The sequence below is a fragment of the Nomascus leucogenys genome, chromosome 2, assembly GCF_006542625.1.
Source record: "Nomascus leucogenys isolate Asia chromosome 2, Asia_NLE_v1, whole genome shotgun sequence".
NCBI lineage: Eukaryota > Metazoa > Chordata > Mammalia > Primates > Hylobatidae > Nomascus > Nomascus leucogenys.
In genome coordinates this window covers 127648378-127672902 of record NC_044382.1, presented here as the reverse complement: position 1 = coordinate 127672902, position 24525 = coordinate 127648378, and the positions used below count along the sequence as shown (strand labels likewise).

General features: G+C 38.0%; 1 protein-coding gene across 1 annotated transcript in view; it reads left to right on the top strand.

Annotated features, from left to right (window-relative positions):
* LOC100590373 (tubulin alpha chain-like) overlaps positions 1-20338 on the top strand; it is a 28700-nt gene extending 8362 nt beyond the window's left edge. The window contains 1 exon segment of the mRNA XM_030822143.1: positions 19845-20338. Coding sequence (XP_030678003.1) covers positions 19845-20338 — 494 coding nt within the window.
* The last annotated feature ends 4187 nt before the right edge of the window (positions 20339-24525 follow it).

Sequence of the window (24525 nt, the reverse complement as noted above, 5' to 3'; positions counted from 1 at the left end):
CTACCGTCAGAGTGAACATGAAACCTACAGAATGGGAGAAAATTTTTGCAGTCTACTCATCTGACAAAGTGCTAATATCCAGAATCTACAATGAACTCAAACAAATTTACAAGAAAAAAACAAACAACCCCATCAAAAAGTGGGAGAAGGATATGAACAGACACTTCTCAAAAGAAGACATTTATGCAGCCAACAGAAACATGAAAAAATGCTCATCATCACTGGCCATCAGAGAAATGCAAATCAAAACCACAATGAGATATCATCTCACACCAGTTAGAATGGCCATCATTAAAAAGTCAGGAAACAACAGGTGCTGGAGAGGATGTGGAGAAATAGGAACACTTTTACATTGTTAGTGGGACTGTAAACTAGTTCAACCATTGTGGAAGTCAGTGTGGCGATTCCTCAGGGATCTAGAACTAGAAATACCATCTGACCCAGCCACCCCATTACTGGGTATATACCCAAAGGACTATAAATCATGCTGCTATAAAGACACATGCACACGTATGTTTACTGCAGCACTACTCACAATAGCAAAGACTTGGAACCAATCCAAATGTCCAACAATGATAGACTGGATTAAGAAAATGTGGCACATATACAGCATGGAATACTATGCAGCCATAAAAAAGGATGAGTTCATGTCCTTTGTAGGGACATGGATAAAGCTGGAAACCATCATTCCCAGCAAACTATGGCAAGGACACAAAACCAAACACCGCATGTTCTCACTCATAGGTGGGAATTGAGCAATGAGAACACTTGGACACAGGGTGGGGAACATCACACACTGGGGCCTGTTGTGGGGTGGGGGATGTGGGGAGGGATAGCATTAGGAGATATACCTAATGTAAATGACAAGTTAATGGGTGCAGCACACCAACAGGGCACATGTATACATATGTAACAAACTTGCATGTTGTGAACATGTACCCAGGAACTTAAAGTATAATAAATATATATATATAAAGAAAATCCCATTTACTATGGCACCCAAAAGTATAAAATACATAAGAATAAATTTAACTAAGAAGGTGTAAAACAGACACCAAAGACTACAAAATATTGCTTAAAGAAAATACACACAAATAGAAAGGCATCTCATGCTCATGGATTGGAAGACTTAATATTGTTAAAATGTCCATATTACCCAAAGTGATCTACAAATTTAATGCAATTCCTATCAAAATTGCCATAGCATATTTTATGGATATAGTACAGAAAAAAAAAATTCTAAAATTCACATGGAATCTCAAGGAAACCCAAATAACCAAAACAATCCTGAAAAAGAAAACAAGATTGGAGGCCTCACACTTCCCGATTTCAAAATTTATTACAAAGCGACAGTAAGCAAAACAGTATGTCACGGCCATAAGACAGACATATAGACCAATGAAACAGAGGAGAGTCCAGAATAAACCCACATGTATACGATCAAGTGGTCTTTGACAAGGGTGCCAAGAATATACAATGGAAAAAGGATAATCTCTGTAATAAATGGTATTGAAACAATAGGATAGCCACATGCAAATGAATGAAGTTGGACCCTTACCTTACAGCATATATAAAAATTAACTCAAAATGAATTAAAGACCTAAACACAAGACTTAACACTGTAAAAAGCCTAAAAGATAACATAGGGGAAATGCTACAGGATATTGAATTTGGCAATGATTTCTTAGATATGACATCAAAGCACAGACAAAAAAGCAAAATAGACAAATAGGACTATGTCACAATTTAAAACAACTTCTCATCAAAAGAATAATCAACAGATAGAAAAGGAAAGTTAGAGAATAGGAGAAAATATTCACAAATTGTTTTCTGAAAAGGGGTTAATAACCAGAATATATAAAGAACTTCTACAACTCAACAAAAAAAAAATAACCTGATTTAAAAATTGATAAATAACTTGAATAAATAATTCTGCAAAGAAAATATACAATGGCCAACTAGCATATGAAAAGATCGATAATCACAAGAGAAATGCACATTAAAACCATAGTGAAATACCCTCACCCGCTGTTAAGATGGCTATTATCAAAATAATGAAAAAAAAAGTGTTGGTGAGGATGTGGAGAAATGGAACACCTTTGCAATTTGACTGGGATTGTAAAACCATGCAGCTACTGTGGCAAGAAGTGTAAAGGTTCCTTAAAAAAATAAAAATAATTACCACATGATACAGCAATCCCACTTTTGGGTATATACCAAAAGAATTCAAAGCAGGATCTCAAAGAGATCTCTGCACACTTGTGTTCATAGCAGCATTTTTTACAATAGCTAAGAGGTGGAAGCAATCCAAATGTCCATTAATAGATGAATGGATGGGCCGGGCACAGTGGCTCACACCTGTAATCCCAGGTCTTTGAGAGGCTGAGGTGGGCAGATCATGAGATCAGGAGATCAAGACCATCCTAGCTAACATGGTGAAACCCCATCTCTACTAAAAATACAAAAAATTTAGTGGCTTATGGCAGCGAGCACCTGTAGTCCCAGCTACTTAGGAGGCTGAGGCAAGAGAATGGCGTGAACCTGGGAGGTGGAGATTGCAGTGAGCCGAGATCACGCCACTGTACTCCAGCCTGGGTGACAGAGAGAGACTCTGTCTCAAAAAAAAAGAAAGAGAAAAGATGAATGGATAAAGATAACGTGATATATACAATGGACAATTACGCCATTTTTAATAATTTCAACTTTTAGGTTCAGGAGGTATATGTGCAGGCTTGTTACATGAGTATGATAGGTGATGCTGAGATTTGGGGTATGAATAATTCCATCACCCAGGTAGTAAGCATAGCACAAAATCATTTTTCAACTCTTAATCCCTCCCTCCTCTAATAGCTCCCAGTGTCTATGGTGGCCATCTTTATGTCCATGAGTGCCCAATGTTTTGCTCCACTTGTAAGTGAGAAAACCAAATGTAGTATTTGGTTTTCTGTTCCTGAGTTAATTCACTTAGGATAATGGCCTCCAATTGCATCCATGTTGCTGCAAAGACATGATTGCATTCTTTTTTATGGCTTCATAGTATTCAATGGTGTATTTGTACCAATTTTTCTTTATCCAATCCACCACTGATGCACACCTGGGCTAATTTTGTGTCTTTGCTACTGTGAGTAGCGCTTCAAGAACATACAAGTGTACATGTGTTTTTGGTAGAATAATTTATATTCCTTTGGTATATACCCAGTAATGGGATTTCTGGGTTCAATAGTTATTCTGTTTTAAGTGCTTTGAAAAATCTCCAAACTGCTTTCCACAGTGGTTGAACTAATTTACCTTCCCATCAACAGTATATAAGCATTCCCTTTTCTCCACAACCTCACCAGCATCTGTTATTTTATGACTTTTTAATAATAGCCATACTGACTGGTGTGAGATGCTATCTCATTGTGGCTTTGATTTGCATTTCTCTGATAATTAGTGATGTTGAGCATTTTACATGTTTCTTGGCCACATGTACATCTTCTTTTGAGAAGTATCCATTCATATCTTTTTCTCCATTTTTTAATGGGGTTATTTGTTTTTTTGCTTCCTCAATTGCTTAAGTTCTTTATGTATTATCTGAATTGCCTTTGAGAACTTTTCTCCATTGTCTTAACTACTTGACTCCTTTTTACTTATGCAAACTTTTACATAAGTAAAACTTGCTTGAATTCCTTCCATGAAAATGGCCTTTTCTACCACATAGCCAAGCTGCAAATTTTTTACACTTTTATATCCTGTGCCCCTTTTAAGTATCAGTTCCAACTTTAGGTCATTTCTTTACTAACACATATAAGAACAGGCTTTTAGAAGCAGCCAGGCCACTTCTGGAATGCTTTGTTGCTTACAAATTTCTGCTACCAGATGCCCTAAATCATCAGTATCAACTTCAAAGTTCCACAGATCACTAGGACAGGGGCAAAATGCAGCCAAGTTTTTGCTAAGACATAATAAAAGTAACCTTATTCTAGTTCCCAATAAGTTCCATCTGAGACCTCATCAGCCTGGACTTCATTGTACATATCACTATCAGCATTTTGATTATGACCATTCAGTTAGTCCCTACGAGCTCTCAAACTTTCCCTCATCTGTCCTCTTCCGAGCCCCACAAACACTTCCAACCTCTGACCATTACCCAGTTCCAAAGTCACTTTCACATTTTCAGGTATATCTACAGCAATGCCCCACTTCTCAGTCCAATTTTCTGTATTAGTCTGACCTCAAGTGGCTATAAAAATTACTATAAAATTTTTGGATATTAGTCTGTGTTCACATTGTTTCCTGAGACTGGGTAATTCATAAAGAAAATAGGTTTAATTGGCTCACAATTATGCAGCCTGTACATGAAGCATGATGCTGGCATTTGCTTGCCCTCCAGGAAGGCCTCAGGAAACTTACAATCATGGTGGAAGGTAAAATGGAGCAGAACTTCATATGGCTGGAACAGAAGGAAGAGAAAGTGAGGAGGGAGTTGCTGCACAGTTTTATAGAACCAGATCTCATGAGAACTCACTATCATGAGAACAGCATCAAGGGGATGGTGCTAAACTATTCATGAGAAATCCACCCCCATGATCGAACCACCTCCCCCCAGACCCCACCCCCAACATTGGAGCCTACAATTCAACATGACATTTGGTAGGGACACAGATCCAAACCATCAGGAACGTTTGCTTGAAATTTCCTTTTTTTGTAGGGTCTTTGCCAGATTTTTCTTTTTTTGTTGTGTCTTTGCCAGATTTTGCTATCAGAATGATACTGGTTTTATAGAGTGAGTTAGAGAGGAGTCCTTCTTACTTGATTTTTGGGAATAGTAAGTAGGATTCATATCAGCTCCTCTTTGTATGTTTGGTAGAATTGGGCTATGAATACATCTTGTCCAGGGCTTTATTTGGTTGGTAGAAATTTTATTACTGATTTAATTTCATTACTCATTGTTGACCTATTCAGGATTTCTGTTTCTTTCTGGTTTAGTCTTAGGAAGTTGTGTGTTTCCAGGAATTTTCTATCTCTGTGGGATCAGTTGTAATATCACCTTTGTCATCTCTGATTATGCCTATTTCGATCTTCTCTTTTTTTCTTTGTTAATGTGGCTAGCAGTCTATCAATCTTGTTTATCCTCTCAAAAATGAACTTTTGGTTTATTGATTGTTCGTATGGATTTGGGGGTCTCTATTTCATTCACTTCTCTAATTTTAGTTGTTTTTCTCCTGCTAGCTTTGCAGTTAGTTTGTTCCTTTTTTCTATTTCATTAGGTGTGATGTTAGATTCTTAATTTGAGATCTTTCTAAGTTTTTGAGGTAGGCATTTAGTGCAAAAAACTTTTCTCTTAACACTTCCTTTGCAGCATCCCAGAGATTTTAGTATCTTGGGTCTTTATTTTCATTTATCTCAAAGACTTTTTAATTTCTGCCTTAATTACATTGTTTATCCAAAATTAATTCAGGAGCAGTTGTTTAATTTCCATCCAATTGTGTGGTTTTGAGGGATCTTCTTGGTATTTATTTCTATTTTTATTCCATTGTGATTGGAGACTACGGTTGGAATGATTTCATTTTTTTAAATTTATTGAGACTTGCTTTTGGCCAGTGTGTTTTAATCTTGGAGCATGTACCACATACATGAGAAGAATGTAGATTCTGTGGTTGATGAATGGAGTATTCTATTAGGTCTTTTAGGTCCAATTGGTCAAACATCAAATTTAAGTCTAGAATTTATTTGTTAGTTTTCTGCCTTGATGATCTGTTCAATACTGTCAGTAGGGTGTTGAAGTCTCCTATTATTATTGAGTGGCAGTGTAAGTCTTTTGTAGGTCTAGAAGTACTTGTTTTATTAATCTGGGTGCTCTAATGTTGGTTGTGTACATATTTAAGATAGTCATTTCCTTGTTGAATTAAACCCTGCATCATTATGTAATGTCCTTCTTTGTCTTTTTTACTGTTGTTTGTTTAAAGTATGATTTATCTGATACAAGAATAGCAACCTCGTCTCTTATTTTGTTTTGTGTTTGAATGATAGATCTTTCTCCAGCTTTACTTTGAGCCTATGAATGTTGTCAGTGAGATGGGTCTCTTGAAGATAGCAGACAGATTGGTCCTGGTTTTTAATCTAAATTGCCACTTTGAGCCTTTTAAGTAGAGCATTTAGACCATTTACATTCAAGGTTTATATGGATATGTGAGGTTTGATCCTATTGCAAAGTTGTTAGGTGGTTGCTTTATATTTTCTATTGGGTGGTTGCTTTATAGGATCTATGGACTATTTACTTAAGCATATTTTTGTGGTAGCAGGTATTGTACTTTTGATTCCATGTTTAGAACTCCCTTAAAGATCTCTTGCAATGCTGGTGTACTGCTAACAATTTCCCTTAACACGTGCTTGTCTGGAAAAGATTTTATTTCTCCTTCACTGATGAAGCATAGTTTGGCAAGATATAAAATTATTGGTTGAAATCTTTTCTTTAATATTGTTGAAAGTAGGCCTCCAGTCTCCCCTGGCTTGTAAGGCTTCTGCTGAGAAATTTACTGTTAGTCTGATGGGGTTCCCATTGTACGTGATCTGACCTTTTTTATCTAGCTGCTTTTAAGATTTTTTCTTTAGCATTGACCTTGGATAGTCTGGTGACTACATACTTTGATGATGTTCATATTGCAAATATTACACCATTTTTAAAAAGAAGGAAATTTGATCACATGTTATAACATGGATGAATCTCAAGGGTATTATGTTAAGCACAAAAGGTTTATGGCAGATGATAGAAGAACCTGACAGTGATAACTTAAGCCTATTCTGAGAATGCCCAAGCATGACAGATGTATAGGTGGGCATTGTGACTTCAGACTTTCGAGCATCACCAACCTGGACATTAATTCCTTATATATAAGAAACATCTGAGGCCCTTGCCCATCCCATGGAACACAGGCCATACAGGCAATCAAGGCCCTCTGTTTTGAATTAAATGAAGATTTTCAGGTGGACGTAGTTGAGGGAAGGCTGATAAGTGAAAATGCTATATAATCTGTATGATTTCTGCAAGCTGTGGCAGTTCTGTCCCGCTCCCTCCCACTGGACCAACCCTGTATGTCAGTTCCAAAAAGCCCTATGTCTAATTTCTGATTTTTTTTAATGCTGGTGACTAATTTTTTAAATGCTATGTATACCAACACATCATTTGCAGCTTCTGGGCTAAGTGATCTCTGAGTTCCCTTCCAGTTTACAATTTCTATAATCAAAACTAAGAGTTGTGTGTCTTAGTAACTGGTCTCTTTGCCAGGTGACCCTCCTCTGAGTTTTGAATCTTCCCTATATGAGCTATTCACCTGGGTTAGTATCCACATTGAGGTGTCATAGAGCTGTATCATGGTTACAAGTCCTCAGCTCTATATGGATTGACGTTTTGGCCTGTGAACTAGATTGGAGGTCTTTGAATAGCTATTTCACACGGAGAACCCTGTTGTTTAAGTTGAACGTTACATAGACTTCTAAATACGTTTAACATATGAAAGCAGAATTGCTTTGATGTAAGTAGCGCTGGGAAAGAAGGAGTGAATGACTGTGTTCCATTTCCTACCTTATCAGCGGGTCTTTCTCTTCTGAGTAGACTCCATAAGCCTCTATCACAGTTCAGAAGGAAAGCTTTAGGAACCGGAGGAAGGAAAGCAGGAGTCTGAACTTCTTTATCCCTTGCCCCAGAGGAGCTGCTGCTCTTATCAGCTGTACTGAGTTTTCGCTTAAGCTTCTGTTTGAAAAGTGGGTTTAGCTGCTTTAAAATACATATATTTAAAAAAAAAAAAAACCTGGCCTTACAGCCCCTATGCTTGGGCCCACTCCCACGCTGTGGAGTGTACTTTCATTTTCAATAAATCCTTTCATTTCTTCCTTGCTTTGTTTGTGCGTTTTGTCCAATTCTTTGTTCAAGATGCCAAGAACCTGGACACCCTCCACGGTTAACATATTTTGGCGAGCCAGCCCAGAGAAAGAGTCTTACAGTGGCTCTTTCCTATTCTTATAAACCTCATAGTATGCTTTGGAGGGGAAACCTGCGTGTGGCGCCCACCTAAGGTCAGAGATGTCTGGAACTCTAAGATTGGACCCCACAGGAGGATGCTCCGTGGGTTTTGTGGACCTCAAACTCTCAAAAGGAGATGCTCTTGGCAGAGGTTCTGAGGCCTATTATTAAACCCTCCTTAGAATTTTCTCTCGCAGTTGCAATGCTGCTTGGCCCCAAATTTGCTTAAAATCTGAAGTTTACTGTCTAATGGGAAAGTGGGATGGCATTGCACGTGCTTTTGTGCTCCTGTTGTAAGCAGGAAGCCTGGTTAATGTGTGATGCCCTCCTTTTGTACTGTTTGGCCCTAGTGCTCCTGGAGTCTGGGGAGATTTTAGCCTTTAAAAATCAAATGGCCATGGAGACTGCTTTACCCAAAATTTTGGTTCACAGCCTTCTTTGGATTATCTATTAGGGCAAAGTAAAACCAGCAAGCTTATATTGCTATCTCATGGCTAAGGTGTCAAGCTATTGGATCTTTGTTTATGTGTGTATACATGTCTAGATGTGTTTATTTGTATGTACACTTATTGTTATATGTTGTATCTACCAAATTGGCTTATAAGTAAAAGAACCCCTATAAATTAAGTAAGTCTAAGCAATTTTCAATTTCACATGAATTAAAGTAAAACTTTACTAAATAAGCTAGCCTTAAAATTATTGGTGGAATAAAAATAGAAACGCCTTCAGAATTGTCAGCATACATTTTGTCTGAATTTTATGTTTGTCTTTGCTAAATATTTTAAAATGTCAGTGTTAATTCAAGGTAGGAGCTGCTTAGGGCAAGTCTGCCTCCTAGTCTATTCAAAGTCTCACTGAGATAAATTCATATCTCATTGCTTCCTTTGGAAAGGCTAATTGGAAACTCAAAAGAATGCAACCATTTGTCTCCAACCTGTGATCTGAAAGCCCCCAAGACTCCTCACCTCGAGTTGTCCCGCCTTTCCAGACCAAACCAATGCTTGTTTTAAATACATTAGTTGATGTCTCATGTCTCCTTTGTTAAAAGTAATAAGTACAGTGAATGGGATAAATGTCTTAGATAAACTTTTTGTGTAAATTGAAATCTTAAAGTTATTTTTAATGCTCGTTTAATATCTGGGTCATTTCCAATTAAGGGCTGTGATATGGGGAAATATGTTTCTAAAATTGTGAATTGTTCTTACCTATAAATGCCCACTATTATTCCGGATTTCTTGCTTTTTAGTGTTCCACTAAACTTTTAGTTTACTAAGGATAAAAATTTTAGTTAACACGTAATTCTGTACACAAAATGTGCCAGAAAGGGTTATAAGTGAGAAAAAAAGAATAATTTTGTCTAATTCAGAAGTTATCTAAGAGTTAGTTCAAATTACAGATTTGAAAAGGTTATTTATGAAACAACGTGGTAAGAAATCATTAAGTAGGGGAGAAAGATGTGGAAAAAGTTTAAATAATAAAATATTCAAAAAAAAAAAAAACCTGACCTAGATGAGGGCATCAGGTATGCTCATTAATTTTTCAGATGACACAAATAGGGATTAAACAAACTGCACAAATTGAAATTATAAGCACAGGGAATGGTGAATAAATAGATTAAAAAGATGGTGGAATCCTGAGGCTAGCAAGCCAACCAAATAAAGTGTTACTGTTTAGAATAGAACTCCAGTTTTGAAGAGAACATAAATAGAAGTCAACTTGGCATGTAAGGTCCCTTGGCCCCGTTTGCCTGCTTGCTGGCACTCCATAAGGAGCTACAATTCAGGCTGGACGTCAAAATCTACAGGAATGAAAAGCATCTCAGGCAGCGAGGGTAATTAAAGGTCTGTAACATAAAGCTTAAGAAAACAGCAAAGTAACCAAAATTTTTCCACCAGGATAAAAACACTATGAAGAGAGTCAACATTTAAAAAAACAGTAAAGGCTGCAAAGGGAGCAAAGTAGATAAATTGGATTATGTCAAAATCTAAAACTTTTATGTACCAAGGACACTATCAGTAGAGTGAGAAGATAACCTATGGGAAGGAAGAAAATACGTATCTGAGGCTAGGATGGTGTGGCATGCCTGCAATCTTGGCACTTTGGGAGGCCAGGGTGGGAAGATTACTTGAGGTCAGGAGTTGAAGGTTGGAGGGAGCTGTGATCACACAACTGGACTCCAAGCTTGGAAAACAGAGCAAGATCCTGTCCCAAAAATAAAATAAAACAAATATATACATAATATATATATGTATATAGCTGATAAGGGGTTTATATATATATATGAGAAGGGGTTAATATTCAGAAAATACAAAGAACTCACTCCTACAATTCAACTCAACAACAAGAAAAACAACAAATTAAAAATGGGCACAGGAGTTGAATAGACATTTTTCTAAAGAAGACATACAAATGGCCAATAAGCACATGAAAAAGTGCTCAACATCACTAATCATTAAAGAAATACAAATTAAAAACCACAATGAAATACCATTTCACATCCATTCAAATGGCTATTATCAAAAAAAAAAAGAAAATAAATGTTAGCAAGGACGTAGAGAAACTGAAACACTTGTGCACTTATGGTGGGAGCGTAAAATAGTGAAGGCACTGTGAAAAACAGCATAACAGTTCCTCAAAAGCTAAAAATAGAATTACCATACAATCCAGCAATTCCAATTCTGGGTCTATGCCTAAGGGGATTGAAAACAAGAACTTGAACAGATATTGTATAACCATGTTCGTCGCAGAATTATTCACAACAGCCAAAAGGTAGAAGCAACTAAAGTGTCCATCAACAGATGATGAATAAACAAAATGTAGTATGTACATAAAATAGAATATTATTTAGCCTTAAAAAGGAAGGAAATTCCAATACGTGTTACAACATGAGTGAACCTTGAAGACATTATGCCAAGTAAAATAACCTGGTCACAAAACGACAAAAGCTATATGATTCCACTTATATGAGGTATATCGAGCAGTCAAATTCATAGAGATAGTAAAATGGTGGTTTCCAGGGGTTAGGGGAAGAGGGGAATGTGGAGTTATTATATAATGGGTACACAGTTTCAGTTTTGCAAGATAAGAAATGTTTTGGAGATGGATGGTGGTGATGGTTGCAGAACAATGTGAATGTTCTAAATGTGAATGTCACTAAACTGTATACTTTTAAAAAATAGATAAAATGGTAACTTTTATGTTATGTATTATTTTTTCCACAACTTAAAACCGTTTTTTCTAAAGACAAAGACTATGAGAATCTTAAAAGCATATTGGCCAATATGCCAAGAGAGTCTCGTGAGATGCCAGCCAGAAGAACTTGACATATTCTCTTTTCACAGTATATTCCCACTGTGTTTGGTAGACACGGGAATCTATGATCCATCAGGGTGAATGAACTTTGAGTGTACCTGCTTTAGTAGTACTGGTTATAGGGACTCTGACTTGGAGGGAAATCAGTGGAAACAAGTAAGGAAGCTTAGACGGGCTAAGTTGAGCACAATGAGGTGAGTAGGATCAATGAATACATTCCAGGTCAAAAAGATTTGAGCGGACCTGATAATTCCAGAACATTATTTGCAAGGCTACTTATAACAGGAACCAAACTACTTATCATAACAGCATAAACAAAATTCCTTATTATAACAGCATAAACAAAAGTCAGCCTGTATAATTTGTGAGAATAAAGTCTTTAAACTCCTAACAGGATGAATGTACAGGCACGGGGGATTATTTATCAGACATTGTATGTAATACAGAGAACCTAAATGATGTCCTTCTGAAACAAACAAAACTGCACTATAGATGCTTAAACAGTCTTGTGGTTTTAAACAGCAATTATTTTACGCATTCTAGAATACTGGAAGGTCTGGTCCCACTTCCTCTAGAAAAGTGGAGATTCTTATTTTTTTCCATCTTCCCTGTTTTGGAGGGCTCTAAGAACCTCAAAATTGTTTGTAATGGCCACTGCCACCATGAAACATGCTTAAAGAAGTTTAAATATCCAGAGATATTGAGTCACATGAAATTAAGGACAAATAAAGGGCACATCAATTTTGGCACTTGTGTGAATGGAGAATTAATAGAAAATTCATAAAACAATAATAGAAAATACCAACAAAATAAGCTGGTTACACCTTTAAAAAAATTAGTTGTCAAATGTTAAGAATAAGTTTTAAGAAAATGTTGTGCCCATTTAGCTTCTGGCAAGGTTTAAGTGTACAAATATTAAATGCTTGACACAATCAGCTTCATGGGCAGATGCTATGCTCCCAGGTTCACAGTGGTGCCAGGGGATAAAGCACCTGCTGTGCCTGAAGTGAGCAGTAGAGGAAGATGAAGGCATGACACCTCCTGGAGGGTAAGAACAGCAAGAAGATGCACAAGGAGCTGCCAGTGAGCTCCATCAGCAAGCAGTCCTCCTAATCCACTGGCAGCATAGCAGCAACCAAACGCCTGCCCACAATGCCTAAAGTACATGACAGAAGGAGGTACTGTGTCCAAAGACATGCCGAGCTTCAGAGGCAAACGCCTGTCCAGATGAGCAAAATGTAATTGACCTATGTACTTTGCCTCTTTTTATTGAAACTCCTCTTGACCTCAAGTTGCTGAACATTCCCATCATAAAAGCCATGTTCCATGTGGTAAGACAACCATTTCAGTGTTTGGGATCTTAAACAAATCCCTGCCTGCCTAACAAAGATCTATTTCACAACAACCATCCATAGGGCCATCATTTCTCAGCATTCAACCTTCCTAAGCCCTCCAAGACAACTGCCACATTTCATCCCAAAGACATCTATCAATCCACAGGAACAGTACTTCTTGGGTGAGCAATTGCTGGCACTGCCTGTGACTCTCCAGCCACATTTCTCTTGAGTAGACGTCACTGCCACTTAATGCACTTTCTGTCTAGAATACTGAGAGGAATAAAATTACATTCTGTAATTAGATCTATATTTGCCCTCAATACATAGCAATGGTGAAGAATCAAACATTCACTGACTGTCAAGTCTCAAAAGATGTCTTTACATTCTTCAGCTTTAGGGCTCAGGGGTCTTTTTTTATTGAATCATAATCAATTCATATTTGATGAAACAGGCACAAGGCTATGGGAATAGCAACTATTCCAATCCCTGAGAATGCCTTCCCTTCTTCATATTGTTTCTTATTTCATTAACTTAAAGGTATTTTGAGATTCAGATTTATGGAATTCCTTTTTAACTCAAGTCAAAGACTTGGTCTCTTTTTCTCTAAATTTTTTTAAAAAACATTGATTTAAAGTTGATGCGTATCAGTCAGGTGGGAGTAAAAAGACTTTTACAGTAAGACATGGATTTGAGCCTTAGCTGTTATCACTTACTAGTTACAGAAACTTGCATGAGTTTCTTTACTCTCTGAGCCTCAGTCTTCTTTCTGTAAAATGGTGCCAATAATGCTTAACTCTGTTTTTTGTTGGGGGCATTAAGTGAGGTGATGAAGACTATATGCTTAGCAGAGGGCCAGGCACATGGTAAATATTTAAAGATAAAAGGAGTTTAGAAAATTTCTGCCTTCTTCTGTATGTTCTAAGGAGAAGGAGGAGAATGGTGAGAGAATAAAAGAAGTATCACAGCACAGTGCACTGTAATATTGTAAATCCCCTATGACATGTAACTACTATCTTAATGTTCTTTCTAATACAGTAACTCAGACTGGATCAAAAGACCCAATGTATGTAGCCATCTTATAAAGCAAGTATAGAACTCCCACCATATAATCAAGAGTCCAATGGGTTCCATTGTGTTTAACATTCAGACTCAAGGATAAAATCATTTCTTAAGAAAACTTAAAGGAATTTTTAATATGTCACTTTACTCCCAGCTTCTAGTGTAAGGGCTAACCAATTTTCATATTTTTCTCTCTTTTCTACTCATTCTAGACATGCCCTGCTCCAGAATAGGATGTATTTATCCTATTTGTGTCTCTTTCATCTGTGTTTGGTTGAAAATACTAATCCATTCATATGTTCATCTAGTCTTTTGGGCCATTTTTAATCAGTTTTTTTCATATAGCACCACAGAACGATAACTTCAGGCAAGTCTTTAAGCTAGAGCTGACTAGCAGATGACCAGTGATTAAAGCCAGCAGTCACTATTGAGACCAGAGTTTATTATTTGGATGTTAGAAATGTTTGTCATTAAAATTAAAAGCAGGGTTAGTCAGTTAATGAATCTGGCACAACAGCATCTGGAAGGCAGGAAGGACAAAATACTGAATAAGTTCAGAAATCAAGGAGACATTATGAGCCAACAAGGTCATTGCCTACATGTTCCCTTTTCTCTCCATAAGATTTGAACTTTCTATAAATCCTATCATTTAAGATGGCAGCCTGTTCCAGCTCTGGAAAGCTTGAATGCCTGTGAAATGCCAACATAAATGAAAATTTAATAGCTTTCCACCTGCAGCACCTGTGCAGATAAATTGTACCAGACTTCAAACAAGTTGAAGAGCCTCAATATGTTATATATGGAGCAGCTGGTTCAGTCAATGTTCATTTGCTGAATGGTTTCTGTAATCCCAGCTTGAGCTGGAAAGGAATCTCTATAAAAGTAGTTAACTCAGAGCGTCCATGCAAGAAGCGTCTGTCATCTAAACAACTTTGTGGGAGATGCCTGCCTTCTCAGCTGTGGCAAATGATGAGAAAGACTGCCATCAGAAAGAGCAACAATGGTCGTCAACACATGCTTTCCAAAGTGACACTGCAAGTCTCTTTTGACACTAGCTCAGGTTGTTAACACCTGGCCCCAAATCAGAGTCATTTACCCAACACCCTCCCTGGAATAAAATGAACACTTGGTTATTCATGACACTTTTTGGCCCTGTCCCATCAAAAGGTACTTTAATAACCTGTTTATCTACTAAGAATATATATTCTGTCATTGTTTCTACTCCGCCAAGTCTGTAAGTATTCTTGTCAAAAAGAAGAATGAAGAAAGAAAGTCATGTTTAGGAGCAGAACATTAGAAGCTCTGCAACAACCCAACAAACTGCATTACACTGTCTTACTCCCAGAATTATCCCACTGGGTACAAATACATACTATAGGGATAGTATATTTTTCATATAAAATGTTTCCTTTGGAATATAAATCATTCTATTACAAAGATACATGCATGCCTATGTTCATTGCAGCACTATTCACAATAGCAGAGACATGGAACCAGCCCAAATGCCCATCAATGATAGAATAGATAAAGAAAATATGGTACATATATACCATGGAATACTATGCAGCCATAAAAAGGAACAAGATCATGTCCTTTGCAGGGGCATGGATGGAGCTGGAAGACATTATCCTCAGCAAACTAACACAGGTACAGAAAACCAAACACCACATGTTCTCATTTATAAGTGGGAGCTGAACAGCAAAAACACATGGACACAGGGAGGGGAACAACACACACTGAGGCCTGTTGGGAGCGTGGGGGAAGGGAGAGCATCAGGATAAAGAGGTAATGCATGCAGGGCTTAATACCAGGCAATGGGTTGATAGGTGCAGCAAACCACCATGGCACACATTTACTTATGTAACAAACCTGCACATCCTACACATGGATTCTGGAACTTATAATTTTTAAAAATGTATCCTCTGTTTGTATGCAATGGCCTAAACATGCCCTATCTTCTCACGTGATTATTAGTTATTAATGTTCTTTAATTGAACTGGTTTATGAGATCTGTTCCTTTGTTGATTTTTATACCCACTAACTATCACTAAACCTAATCCCTACATTATATCAAGGATCCTCAGTAAAAGGAAAAGAATGATTGCACATACATAAACATATGCTTATACCTACCTTCCAAAACTAATAAAATCACATGCTTGAAAATCAATAAATGTAAGAGACCCTTTTATGCTCCGTGTCCACCTGCTTTCACATTATCTCAATTCTACTCTTGACTTTGTCTTCCATTTCTAGATCCTTTTCCATCCTCTCAACTTATCTTTTGAGTGAGCAAACTAAATGGCTTTAATGAATACTCACCCCATGCCTTCCTCCACTACCAAAACCTTGTCATGCATTTCCAAGGTGAGCACCTTGCCTGAGCCACCCCTTAAATCCCCATGATAGGGAGAGGGGGTGACCCAAAATTTCCCATGAGAATGAGATTAGATGCAAATAACCACCCAAACCTTTAGTCTAGAGTAGATTGTTCTAAATTTTACTTTGAGGAAAAAGATTTATTTAAATGATGGTCAATTAAAATGATCATCTATTGGGAGTCTACTTTAGCATTTATTAAGGAAAAGCAAATGACACTTGGTTTTTTACAAACCCTTTACAATCTATCTGATGGCTCAAAAACTATTAAGAAGATTATTATGGATGATTTTACAGCCAAAGAGAGCGGCTTACAGTTTCTACCAGTACTGGTTCTGTCTTCATACTCTAATGATTATTTCTACACATAGCTTTACATTTCAATTGTTTATCATTCCCAAGCCATGAGACATGGATTAGGAAAAAAGTCAAAGTAATAGGAAATTATATCTTAGTATTATTTTTAAACAATTAATAGTTCCCAGTTGAGTGAAATGAATTTTTTTTTACACCAAATTACAATAATGCAGCTCTAATCTGTAACTTCAGTGCTAGGCTCTACTTACTGGAAGTTTAGTTCATTTGATTCCTGGACTTCAGCATAGAAGACCTCAGTTCCACTTTTCATTTCTGCCACTGAGTTCCTGAGTAATCATGCCTGTGTCAACTGAAATTCCTTTGACTTTTTTTTTTTTTTAGGGGGAGATGTTTGTTTTTTCTTTCTTCATTTGTAAAATGGCAATAATCCAAATTCAATCTGCAAACAGCCACCCAAAGTCAGGGACCTCATTTTAGGATATATTTTCAAGCTATGTTTCTACAAGCTCTAAAATTCTGCATAGTTCAACATGTTTCATACAAATAATTTCACTCAAATTTTTTATTTGAATATATTTTAACACTTTGGGAATATACCAGAAATTACTAACTCACATGTATTATAGACATTTTAACCCATTTTGCTGAACATCCTTTCAAGGTATTGCCTTGTTAACCCATTCTTGTGTGCAAATCTCAGTATAAAGCTTCTATAGGCCAGGCATGGTGGCTCACGCCTGTAATCCTAACACTTTGGTAGGCTGAGGAGGGCAGATTGCTTGAGCTCAGGAGTTCAAGACCAGCCTGACCAACATAGTGAAACCCCATCTCTACTAAAAATACAAAAATTAGCCAGGCACGGTAGCAGGCGCCTGTAGTCCCAGCAACTCAGGAGGCTGGTGCACAAGAATCGTTTGAACCCAAGAGGTGGAGGTAGTAGTGAGCCTAGATCATGCCACTGTACTCTAGCCTGGAGGACAGGATGAGACTCCATCTCAAAAAAAAAAAAAGCTTCTATAAAAATCTGTGTGTATAAATGACCTTCTGTCAAGTATTTCTTAGTAAAAATATAGATTAACCCTGGTCTTTTTCTTTTTTTAAAGTCAGTGCCTGATTTACTCTCATTCTTCAGATGTACAAGCAAGTCACCACATATGTGAATGACTTTATTGAGGCCTATATGCTAGGCCAGCCCATAGTGGGCATGCGAAACACCTGGTCATTATTACATAATCTGTGGCAGTGTAGCAAGATGACGCAGCGGTGAAGTTAAAAAAAACACCGCGACTAAGCTACCACAAGGGTTGGTTAATGGGATTTTGCAATCATGTTAGGGAATCGTGCGGGAGTTTCGGGGTGACAAATTTGAATTATAAAGGGTTAGAAGAGGCTCTACTCTGGGTTTTTTGCAACCAGATAGAATTTTGTACAGGGAGAACCAAGGAGAAGAGAGAATCCATGATCCTTGAATATCCCCCAGCCTGATATCTCTTGGTATGATTTGCTAAGCGCACATGATTTGACCTTATCATAGTCAACTGTATTTCTATAAGATTTATACGATAACTCGTTTTTCCCATATCAGTAACCCAGTCATGCAATAACATGACCCTCCCATATTTACACCAAGTGAGATTCAGACTCATCTGCTTGGAACACAGTCTTATCATGTAATAGTCGATTTTTCAATAAGAATTTAATTTCTGGCAGGTCATGTCTCAATTTTGTTGAATTATGAATTTTAGTACATATTACAAGTTTTATGTGCCACCTTTCTGACTTTGATGTTTATAATAAGACATACAAGCAGCAGTTAGATATTGTCAGTGATTAAATTTTGAAATGAAAATTTCTTACCATCTCTTTCATGTTTCTGGATAAATAATGAATGCAGTGAGAGTATACAGCAGGCTGTTACCATTTTCAGCTACCTATCTGTTGAATCAGTGTTTTCATATATAATTCTGTTTTGGACTTCTACAGAATATTCTATCTGAAAAAATTTTTCAATTGCTGGGAAAATAAGAGTTTGAAAACTGCTATTTTGAAGATACAACCACTGATATCATTTGCAAACCATCCTGATAGGCAAACACAAAACACTAAATGTATGGTTCCAGGTGTATTTGGAAGGCAGAACCATCCTGTGAGTAGGCAACACTAGTGAGAGACTTTTTACCTCTTGCCAACCTGACACAGAGATGGAACAGCTCCCCAGAATCAAATGTGCAGTCAGTGCCTGAAACTAGAAAAGTAAACCTGGGAAGACATGAAACCTCAGAAGGAATGAAAAATAGGTGTCACGCTGATAATATGTTATCAACATGTACTATAAATGTGGGGTGCTTCTGGCCTCGCTTTTATATTTATGATAAGGAAGCAGTTGTAAGATATTGATCTGTGATTATATATGGTTTCCAGCTGAGCCCTTAACCTTCCTGTCCCCTTCAGTCCCTTCCTATTGGTCTCTATTCATTCGCCGCCTAGAGATGGGCTCCAAATTCAAAATCAAGCTACTCCTATAAGTTATGCAGGTATAGCCTTCTAATTAAAGTTGTACTGAGAATATAATCTGCTTTTTACTAAGAAAGAACTTATACTTTGCTTCCATTTTCACTCCTTTTATTCCTCAAATAAGAGAACAAAGCGAGAAATGTAGAGAGTCGCACTTTTTACTTTGCTTTTTAAATAATAAAGTAGTAAAAGAATATGAACTGACAGCCAATTGCCCTCCCATATCCATTCTTCTAAACTTGGTTAATAGCTATCAATTTAATCTAGTATTCCTATGTCACCGATCACTACTGTGTGCAGACAATTGAATTCAGCAAGACTCCATGACTGTACATGATATTGGAATTAAATGACATTGGAACTGTTTATCTTAGATTATTTACCCCTTACCACTTCACATAAGTGGTGCCTACTGTATTAGTCCGTCTTTACACTGCTGTAAAGAACTGCCCAAGACTGGTAATTTGTCAAGGAAGGAGGTTTAATTGACTCTCAGTTCCACGTGGCTGGAGAGGCCTCAGGAAACTTACACAATCATGGTGGGGAAAGGGGAAGCAAAGGCACATCTTCCCACAGTGGCAGGAGAGAGAGGGAGCAGGGGAAATGGCCACTTTTAAAACCATCAGATCTCATGAGAACTCACTCACTATCATAGGACAGCATGGGGAAAACTATCCCTAGGATCCCATCACTTCCTACCAGGGCTCTCCCTTGACATGTGAGGATTATAATTTTGAGATGAGATTTGGGTGGGGACACAGAGCCAAACCATATCACCTACTCTGATATGCTTAAAGTGAATGCATTTAATTATAAATTTAATAGAGCCATTATGCTTTTTATATCATCTTTACACTGTATAATTATTTAAACAATACTGTCAGTAAATAATGTGTATAGGGAAATGTAAGTTAACCATAAAGGTAACTTTAGCAAGATCACCAGTGCTTGCTTTGAGCCATCCATCCAGGTAGTGAAATGTGACCCTCACCATGGTAAATACATGGCTTGCTGTCTGTCATACCATGGTGACATGGTTCCCAAAGATGTCAATGCTGCCACTGCCACCATCAAGACCAAGGGTACTATCCAGTTTGTGGATTAGTGCCCCACTGGCTTCAGGGTTGGTATTAACTACCAGCCTCCCACTGTGGTGCCCAGTGGAGACCTAGCCAAAGTACAGAAAGTTATGTGCATATTGAACAACAACACAGCTGTCACTGAGGCCTGGGCTCATCCGGACCAAAAGTTTGACCTGATGTATGCAAAGCATGCCTTTTTTCACTGGTACATGGGTGAGGGGATGGAGGAAGAAGAGTTTTCTGAAGCCCGTGAGGACATGGCTGCCCTTGAAAAGGATTGTGAGGAGGTTGGAGCAGATAGTGCTGAGGGAGAGGATGAGGGTGAAGAGTATTAACCTGTGTGCTACACTTTTATACTCCATTGTCTTGGGACTGTCTCTTTTTTGTTCTGTGAAAATGCCCATTAAATCCCTAAATTGTCAATAAAAGTAATAATTCCATTTTAAATGTCAAAAAAAACCTCACTAAGCATGTTACTCTTAGTGAAATCAATGCATGGTCTAGCCTCTCATATAAGAAACAGAAAAACAAAAAACAATCTATTAAAAGATTATTTAACAGATATTAATAGAATAATAGAAAGCAACTTGACAACTGTGTTTCCTCAAGAAAATGTCTTCATATAGTTTTTCCCAGATTCAAACCCAGTAACAAGCATCCTAGTTCAAGTGGTTAAATGTGAAAAATGGGGTGGGGGGATTCAACAGAGGAGTAAGACGGTGAGAAAGACACGAGAAAAAAAAAAGTATTAAAGGGTCTGTTATTCACTGGGTAATATTATAGGCAACTGGAGCTAATCCGCAGAGAAACTCTGGGAATCAGAAAATCCCATGTGAAGGAGAAGGGTGCTAGGGCATTTGTGTACCCCTCCCATCAATCCCTGGTTGAGGGCTGTTCCTGCAGAGTTCTTAGCTCCCATCCCTTCCTCCCTGCCGTCTACACAGACAGAGCAGACGTCAATAGCTTATGGAAGCTCTTGGGCTGGAAGATGGCAGACACCATCTGCCAGTTGGAAGTCTGCCAGAGTACACCAAAGAGGTAAGGTCTAAGAGATACTGGAGGGACACTGAAAGAATTGCCAATAGAAGACAAATGCCAAGTGTAAGTTCAGAGGGGTTCACAAGTCATCTAAGCAATTGAGCAAAGATAATAAGTCTCTTTCGACAAAAGCCTAAGATGAATTACTCTCTATGATTTTAATAATAATTTCTGGTTACCATTTATTAAGCAGCTCCTATGTGCCAGGTATTGCTCTGAGCAACCAATATCCATGATCTCATTTAAAGTTCATAGCAACCATATTATGATCATCACCAATTTACAAATGAGGAAGTTAGGGTTAGAGGGATTAAGAAATTTCCTGAAGTAACAAACCAGAGTAAGTTCTCTGTCTGCCTCCCACTGCTTTCTTAGGTCCTTAGATTGAGAGAGAAATATTTTCCTTAGAACGAGTATACACTAAGCTCTAGAAATTGTATCTAAAGAATATGACCATCCACAACCTTCAGAGAAAGACGTGTGTCTTCACATCTTTGAAATGCCAGCCTGTGTACCAAAAATAAAGAAATTTCCCACCCTGGTCGCCCTGCTGAAAGGGTAGACTTTCATTAGAAGTCTCTCATTTCGTGCTCTGTACCTGCTTCTTTCAAGTTAGCACTTTTTCTTTTTCCTTTTTTTCTTTCTTTCTTTTTTTTTTTTTTTTTTTTTGAGACTGAGTCTCACTGTCTCACCCAGGCTGGAGTGCACTGGTGTGCTCGAGTTCAAGTGATTCTCCTGCCTCAGCCTCCCAAGTAGCTGGGATAACAGGTGTGTGCCACTACGCCCAGCTAATTTTTATTGTGTTGTTAGTAGAGATGAGGTTTCACCATGTTGGCCAGGCTGGTCTTGAACTCCCGACCTCAAGTGATCTTCCCACCTCAGCCTCCCAAAGTGCTGGGATTACAGGTGTGAGCCACGACGCCCAGCCAAGTTTAACATTTTTAAACAGCCGCAAGCTCCATTAATTACGAGACCATGTCTGCATCTGTTTCCTTTCCCATCTGACTTCCATTCACACTGCCTAGTCATTGATGGGGAAGTTTGCTTTTTGTAGCATCCTTCCAATCTGACTTTTCTTTTCCCTCTTCACATTCTGGCAATTTTATTCTAAAATCTCCAGTTAGAACTTTAAAATAGATTTTTAAAGGATATCTGGATGTTAGAACTTCAAAGACATAACATGTAACTATTTTCTATAATAAACCAAAATTCAAATCCATTTTAAGTAGCATTTTGGGCAAAATAATATTTCATACTCATGTGCATTTGTTCTCTTTTACTCCTGATTCTCCAAATCTTTCTTAAAACTTTCAAACTTTAAGTCCTTTTATGCTATCATGCCCAATTTTCAATTATTTGTATCAAAGGAAAAGGATATCACAGGGGAAAACCCTTCTATATTATTTTACCAGTCTAATTTCTAGACAAAAGCTTTGAAGTGGTAACAGATAGAAGAAATGTATGTCCAAATAAGCCATAAGCTAGGAAGACAGACCAACAATTAGCAATGAAGGTCAAATCCGAGTACAACAAAAGCCATGGAGAATACTGATATCCTTTGTTGGAGTGACATTTCACAGACATTGGTACCTTGTTAAAGATTACATTTCCAAGATCAAAATGGATAACGATGAAACATGCTCAGGAATAGAAAGCAAGAGGGTTTTACTAACAGTAGCCCTCTAGAATTTACAAATGGTACTGAATGACTGACAGGAAAATAAGTAGCATATTACAGTTCAGGGAATTTTGTTACTTTCAAACCACGTGGGGTAGCAGGGAGGCAGTGGGGGTGACTGCCAAGATTAGTCTTCCTTCTTACACCTTGGTTGTGAAACACAATTCAGTGTTAATCTAAATGTAGACATAGGTGTGCGTGCATAGGTGTGTGTGCACGTACACACACGCACACGCATACATATGGAGAAAGGGAAACTTTTCATACAGTCTGTGCTTGAGAGAACTCAAGATCTTTTATCAATGTGACTGGAGGCTTCCTTTACACCCTGGAATTCATTCCACAGGAATATTTAACCTTCCTCAAAAGGGAAGCTAAAGAGTCTTCCAGTAGTGGCTTCCTCCCCTGAGGTAGGCCTAAGTTTTCTTCCCTTAAAATAAAAACAAGGTAACTATTTTAGAAAGCCAAGAGACTTAGATCAGTCTATACACTAAAATATATTTAAATTCATTCATATACAGAATTCATTTCTTATTTAACATTACTTCCGAACTGTTTGAGTAGATCTGGATCACACACACACACACACACACACACAGCCTTTGGTGCAGAAGAGAGGGTATTAAATAAGTGATGCATTCAGCAACTAGTTTTAAGAGGAGAGATGTTTTCTGGCTTTTTGATAACTTCTTCTGAAGCAAAAAATGGTTACCCGTGGTGAGGTCCAATCAAAACTCCATTGCCTCCTTTGAGGTGAGCCCACAAGGCCTGTTCCACTCTGTTCTAGGGGAGCAGCACTGCACGCTGAGCTGGTGCAGATTTGAACCAGAGAGATTTCTTTGAAGAAATTTACAACTACTCCACATTCGCCACTGCTTACAACAGGTGGCATACATTGCCTCAGGCGGTGCAACTCATTTTATCATCATGATCATTAATTTAATCTTTTTCTCATAACAAAGAAAGAAGCTATTGAATGTGTAGGAAGGGCCCATAAAAAGGAATATGATCAAAGGTCACTAAAATACCCTTTCGTCCTCACAAGCTTGTGGGGATAGAAAGAAAAGAAGGTAAAGAGGAACAGGAGTCATAAAGCTAGAAATTCTGCAAGTGTCTTGGCCGTTACTGTTATGTACTTCTAGGTCCCCGCCCCAGAATTCCTTATATTTCATTTTTTTCCATCAGTTGTTATTTTCACTTGGCTACTGTTGGGAAAAAGCTGAGTGTTGGGAAAAACGCTGAGGCAGGGCTTGTGGGTCTGACATAATGCCCAGGACTCGGGGCATAAAACCCCTCGTGGCCCCTGGAATGAGTTCAGACTTGCAGGCTCCTTGCTTCTAGCTTAAACTAGAAGAACATGCTCCCCATTATCCCAAGTAGCAGAATATGTTCCACATGCTTCAAAGGAAATGCTAAACTGTCACAGCTGTAGATCATGTGCTTGCCCTTTCGACCCCTACATTCTCATCACCTGTTTCTTTGTTTGATCACCAATAAATAGTCTGAGCTTCCAGAGCTCGGGGCCTTCACAGCCTCCATTCTCATGTTGGCCGCCTGGACCCACTTTCTCTCTCAAACTGTCTTTCCTCATTCCTTTGATTCCACCAGACTTTGTCGCCCCCACGACCTGGTGTTGGGACCTGATCATCCTAATAGGCTACTACATGTACCAGACCCTTTTTCTTTCTCCTTTTTTTTTTTTTTTTTTTTGAGTCGGACTCTCACTCTGTCACCCAGGCTAGAGTGCAATGGCACAGTCTCAGCTCACTGCAACCTCTGCCTCCCAGGTTCAAGCGATTCTCCTGC